This window comes from Octopus bimaculoides, chromosome 1, assembly GCF_001194135.2.
Source record: "Octopus bimaculoides isolate UCB-OBI-ISO-001 chromosome 1, ASM119413v2, whole genome shotgun sequence".
NCBI classification, from domain to species: domain Eukaryota; kingdom Metazoa; phylum Mollusca; class Cephalopoda; order Octopoda; family Octopodidae; genus Octopus; species Octopus bimaculoides.
The window spans coordinates 104898732-104905022 of record NC_068981.1 but is presented as its reverse complement, the minus strand read 5'-3'; the positions used below and the strand labels follow the sequence as shown (position 1 = coordinate 104905022).

General features: G+C 36.5%; 1 protein-coding gene across 1 annotated transcript in view; it reads right to left on the bottom strand.

Annotated features, from left to right (window-relative positions):
• The window catches only part of LOC106871077 (integrin alpha-4), a 177565-nt gene that overhangs the window by 21382 nt on the left and 149892 nt on the right, over positions 1–6291 (bottom strand). The window contains exons 15-16 of the mRNA XM_052968826.1: positions 5290–5421; positions 2625–2826 (exon numbers count right to left, since the gene is read on the bottom strand). Coding sequence (XP_052824786.1) covers positions 2625–2826; positions 5290–5421 — 334 coding nt within the window. The remainder of the gene's footprint in view (positions 1–2624; positions 2827–5289; positions 5422–6291) is intronic.

Genomic DNA, 6291 nt, shown 5'->3' with positions numbered 1-6291 from the left:
TATATATACATATATATATATATAGGGTTATCCTATTAATAATGCGGCTCTTTTCAATTGCACGAACAAAAAGTCTGAGGGTGACGGGATAAACTACCTGCATCAACTTACTATTAAAAGCAGGCAGTAATTTTACTTTGTACTTATTCTTACTGCAAGTTTTGAACAGTGCAAACTATAATGGAAGTGACAAAGTAGCATATTCGGCATGTTTTGCTTTATGAGTCCAGTAAAGGCAATAACGCAACGGAAAGTGAGAGGAATATTAATGCAGAATATGGGGATCGGACAATAAGCGTAAACCAGTGTCGACAGTGATTCCAGAAATTCCGAACCGGAAACTACAGTCTAGAAGACGAGTCACGTCCTAGACGGTCTGCAGAGCTCGATGAGGACGTCCTGCAAATTCTGGTGGAAAACATCCCGTAACTGTTGAGGAACTAGCAGACCAGCTTGGATTTAGTCATTCAACTATTCATCTACGCCTGCGTGCCATCGGAAATGTCAGCAAATTGGGTCAATGGGTTCTTCACAAACTTTCCAAGTCTAATCGCACGCGGAGAGTGAATGTGTGCTCTTCTTTGCTGTCACGTCTCACAAATGATCTTATTTTGGACCGAATAGCGAGACTGGTGACGAGAAATGGTTTCTCTATAAAAATGTCAGTGAGTAAAAAGACAGTGGGTAGGGAGAGGAGAAACACACGCACCCCAAGCTAAAGAAGGTCTTCACGCACGTAAGATGTTATCTGTTTGGTGGGATGTGAAAGGTTTAGTCCACTTTGAGCTTTTAAACCCAAACCAAACGATAACAACGGAGATATACTGCGAGCAGCTGGAGCGGCTTAAGTCAGCGCTAGAAGAAAAACAACCATCTTTGATTTCAAGACGAAAGATGTTCTTACATTAGGATAATGCTCGGCCACATACAGCGGGAATGACATTCCAAAGGCTGGAGCAGTTTGAATTGGAAACAATGCCCCACCCACCATATTCGCCAGACATTGCCCCATCTGATTATCATTTATTCCGCAGTCTTCAAAATTATTTGGACGGAAAAAATATGAATTCTGAAGATGAGGTACTGGAAGAGTATTTTTCATCACGGACAAGTGAATTTTTGAAGAGGGGCCTTGCAAGCCTACCAGATAGATGGAAGAGCATTATAGAAAATGTAGGAGAGTATAGTTTAGATTAAAAAGGAACTTTGTTTATCTTAATTCCTCTGAGTTCCAATGGTACCATTGTGTACTTGATTGGTAGGTTAAATTTGTCTCCTTGTTCAGTGACGTAACGAGAGTGTGTACTTCTCGGAGTAGCCTAGGAGTTTCTCTCCCACCCCCGTCTCCGTGCATGAAATCTATATAGACCACCTCCATAAAAGGATCGCCTGGGATAGACCATTTCCTGCCCCTACCTGTCGCCTCTGCTGCGCTAGCTGGCCTACTTTAAGACTTGTGCCCCGGGTACCTTTAGTGGGATCCTTTCTGTTGCAAATATTCAAGGCGGTTCTCCGATTAGAGCATAGCTTTCTCTCTTCCTCCCACTAGTCTCGAAGGCTCTATGAAGTGTCGCTGTCACTATCTTCCTTCCTGACTAAAAGATATAAAAAAAAACTGTACGGTTCTGAATCGTTTACATCTTTAGTCTTCCATCAATACCTGATACTTTCAGAGAAGGAAGAGTAGTATATAGTGACGCTTGCACATTTTCAAGAATACTATACCAAAAGTATAAATAAAGATTTCTTGCATAGATACAAGACTTGATATTTCAGTGGTAGAGTATCGATTATATAAAATCCTGTACTTTATTTTATCACCTACGGAATGATAAAAGGCAAAGTTGACCTCCGTGTGATTTGAACTTAGAACGATAAGAACCGGATGAAACATCGCAAGACATTTTTTTCTGACGCCTTATCGATTTCACCACTGCACAACTCAGCTAACGATAAAAAGAATTAAAAGAAAGTGCAATTATTTTCATTCTTTCGTGAATTGAAACGGTGTTGTTTAGTTGATTAGCGAAGAGCATGCCTCTTACTTTTTCAGTCTCTTGCATTAACTTCATTAGCCAATTACTGTTCAGGCAAGATGGGGAATGAGATCGTGTCAGAGTCTTTCCTAAATATTTGTGATGGTCGCTTCGATAAACAGAGTGGTTTGATTGAATGTGTATACTGAAAGACATCATCTATTTTAACATTTTCTCTGAAAATGGCAGATATTACCCAAAAGTTAAGTAAAGTGAGATAATATTCAATAAAGTACTCTGCATCAAAACCATCTGTAATTGAATTAATCTCATTATTTTTGAGAGTTTAATATTCACTCTATTATTTTGCTACTTTATAACTTGAAGTAAAAGTGTTATAAGCAAAAATTGATATTGTGTGGTGTATTTGGCAGTGTAGTAATCTTATACGCCTCATTTATGCCATTCACTGGTTATTTACACACAAGGTCAAGAATTTATAGAGGTTTATCAAGGCAAGTAACAGCAGAACCAAAACATATTTCAAGCATAAGGGTATGGTGATTGTACTTCAAGGAACTTCAACATCATTTTAATTCGATTAAACGTAAAACACAAAATATAATTTGAGCATCAGATCTTTCTTACCTTCACTGAATCGAGAGTCATAATGGTCATATTTCGTATGATTAGATATGGAACAAATGTTTCAAATACAAGGTTGTGTGCTTCGCTTGGACCAATATTTTCTAAGATAAAGGCGTGACTTATCACAGCTACTTCATCACTGCTACTCTTGCTACTACTCTTGCTGCTACTCTTGTGGATGTAAAGATCAGGTTCAGGTATTCTGTAAAGGAGAAAAGTTCAATTGTTTCACAAACTGCATAGATTTTCTATTGCAAATACGATAGCGATTTCTTTTCGGTTTAGTAGCTTTGGACAGAGTAAAAGAATAAAAGTGATCCCAAAGAGTAGGGCGCCAATAAGTTCAAGAGAAGTCACTCCCAGAATTCCTGGTCTCTTGCCTACGCCAAAAGTTCATTAAGCGTTACGGTTGAAACTGGAAACTTTTGGTGAGATATCATATTGTAATAATCATTTCTAATTTAGGTACAAAGCCTGACATTTTGCTGTTTAACTTATTTTATCGATGAGTTGAATGCAAAGCATACCTCGCCGGAATTTGAACTCAGAACATATAACCAGAAATGCCGCTAAGCATTTTGCTCGGTGTGCTAACGACTCTGCCAACTAGCTGCGTTATTTCATATCATGATAACGAGGTATTAAAGTAGAAAGGAAAGACTAATATTTCAATTGAGAATTGACAGTGTCTTATACTTTATTTCAGAGGATTATGTGCCCTTCCCAAATCTGTAACAGATTCAAACTTGATTCATCAGCTGATAGTCCAACGCTTCCGTTTCAGCGTTCATTTTGCGTATATGTAGTAAAAGCAAATATTTTGATAAATCTAAAATATTTCTAATTTGGTCTTGATATCATAATCAGAGAAAGAAAAGCATCGTCAGCGACCTTTTTCATGACCACGAAAATTGAGGAGGGGGAGAAAGTTGTCCTTGGACTGAGAACCTGGGCCAAAAGGCTGTAAAAGGAACCCGAGGGTCAGGTGATAAAACAAGCAACGAATTAAATCTGTATCCAATAATTGGAACAGACGAGTTTTCAGTTTCCTTCCACCAAATTTCATTTACAAAGATTCGGAAAAACCGTCACTATGTTGGAAAACATTTGTCCTAAGTGCCTGAGATTATGTTGTTTTAAAAAAGCTGAATTTCTTAACAACACAGCTTTATCTCCCGAATCTTATTAAGCGTTCTATATAAGAAATCAATATTTCGATATAGGAAATTAGCTCTCTATATCTTTACTAGTGCTGTAAGCAGTTTTTTTTCTGTTGTTGTTGAGCATCATAGTAGCTCTGATCCTGTAGACCGAAAATCAATGTCCTTCTAGCCATGAGCCTCTTTTAATTTTTTTAATGCTGGAATGTTATGTATTAAGACAGTAAAGGTGTAATTTGAAGGATATTTCACTGCTATTTCTACCTGGTTGAGTGAAAAGATTGGATCTCCGTGGGCTCGTGTAAAAAGGTTATAAAAGCCTGGCGATGCTTGATTTTTGTTTCAATGTCTCATCATTACGAGATGAAATCTTAACAAAAGTTGCTGTTCGCTTTCAATAGCAACGATTAATGAACTCTTCTTTTCTAACACTTAATTGTAGTGATTAGCTTTTCATGAATAAATAACTATTTAATCCATCCAGTACAAGAGCTTCTATGTAACCTCTAGAACCGCTAGAAATACCTTTATCATCTTAAAATAGAAAAAGAAATTTGGATAATGAAATATAATTGAAGATAGAAAAAAAGACAATGGTCACAGCTGGAACATACTTGACCATAAATCTGCTCAATCAGCGCTAAACTACGGTATCAACAATAATCTAATTGGGTTTTCAATTGAACAAATTTGAAACTCTACATACATGGTTGCATTCGATATTTGCAGTTACAAGTCTTGTTCTTTCTTGAAGGAGTCAGTCTTTAATTGAGGGAACATGTGGGTGTCTACTGACAGAATCAACAACATAACAGACCAGTGTCGTCTTAATGCTTTGGTTTCACAGGTCTATGGGGCCCAATTCTTATTTATGTATGTTATAGCTTGCTGCCAAATAAATACTGTAAGGCACAGTGTAATGATTTTCGCAGGTTCCTCTAATGCTGCGAAAACGGCCCCAATTGGTACCTATCACTGGAGCTACCACAAAGATCAAAGGAAAGACATTTCTTGCTTGGTTGCCTCAGTTGTAAATATTTGTAGCTCGCCTCTGAAAGCAGTAGTGTCTTAGCTTATTTTACATTAAGATGGAAACTCTTAGCAAGTCTACACGTCAGTGAAGTTTCAATAACCGACTGAAACCATTAAATATTCTTATGCAATTACTACCCTTAGGAATGGTAAGTACATCACTTCCCGTCCCCTCTTTAAAATACTGGGTCTTTGAATCTATTAAACTAGAAATCGGTAATACATACGTTTTAACTGTTTCTTCTTTTTTGGGATAGATATTGATTTCCTTGGTCAAGATACAATATCTCATAATTAATACGAATCGACATGACAGAATGAAGGGGGAATTTAAAGAAATGGCTCTTTTGATGTTCTCTATTGAGAAGTTTAGAGAAATTTATCAATTAACTACCGAAGGGAATGGCGCCATTATAGTTTGAAGACTTACTGAATAACCCCAGAATGAATCGATAATAATAAAAATAATGTACCCAAAAAGCTTCACCACGGATTTCTTCTTCACAGGAATTGTAAGAGAGACTGTTTTATTTAAATATTCCTTTGGAACAACACTGTCGGTTGTGACTGACATATTCACCTCAAGATCTTTTGGTATCGGCATCCTGCAAATTATACAAAACAACAATAAAAATGTTGATGTTTACATGAAAATATCAACTTTAATAGTTAACTCAAGATTTAAATAGATATGCAGATCTTGTAGAAATAGTTAAACTCTGGTTGGCTCTCGTATGGCTACTTTTTATCTGATCAGAAGAGATGAACAATGCCTCAGCACAAAAAAGTTGATTCTGTTTACCTCCGTCTAAAGAAATGGTTAATATAAAGCATTGGCTTTGTAACGAGAGCAAATTAATAGCAATCTTGGCAAAACTCCTTTAATAAGAATTGATCACAAAACCAGGGGCTAGTCATATGTTAAACATTTATTTAGTTTAAAAGTCCTGGCTCACTACCATCAGAGCTAAAAGCTTGTTTTACGCGATCCTTTTTTGTTAAAGTCGCTCATTTATTTGACATTGTATGTTATTAGTATTTATGATATAGACTTTGGGAGGCAAAATTGATTCGGTTATGATTTGAATTCCAGTTCATCAGAATTGACTACCTCATAACTTATGGCCATTTATAAATATTAAATTCTATGGATAATAGTTACAGTTTTAAATTAACATATTGTAATTTTTTGTGCTGAAAACATTCTGTCCTACCAGATCCCGAGATTTAATCCTCAGTTCTTATCTGTATATTTCACATATTGCCTTAGTGTGTGATATTAGATTAAGAATGGGAGGTGCTTTCTTTATTCGGTAGTATCTGCCTAGATTGAGTCCCGGTGTGAGTAGTCATAGCTGACCTCTTTAAATGCGTGTTGCTTGCATGCGATCGCCTTTAGATTAATTCAGACTGAACACAGCTCAACCCTCTAATACTTCAGACCTCATATATATATATATATATATATATATATA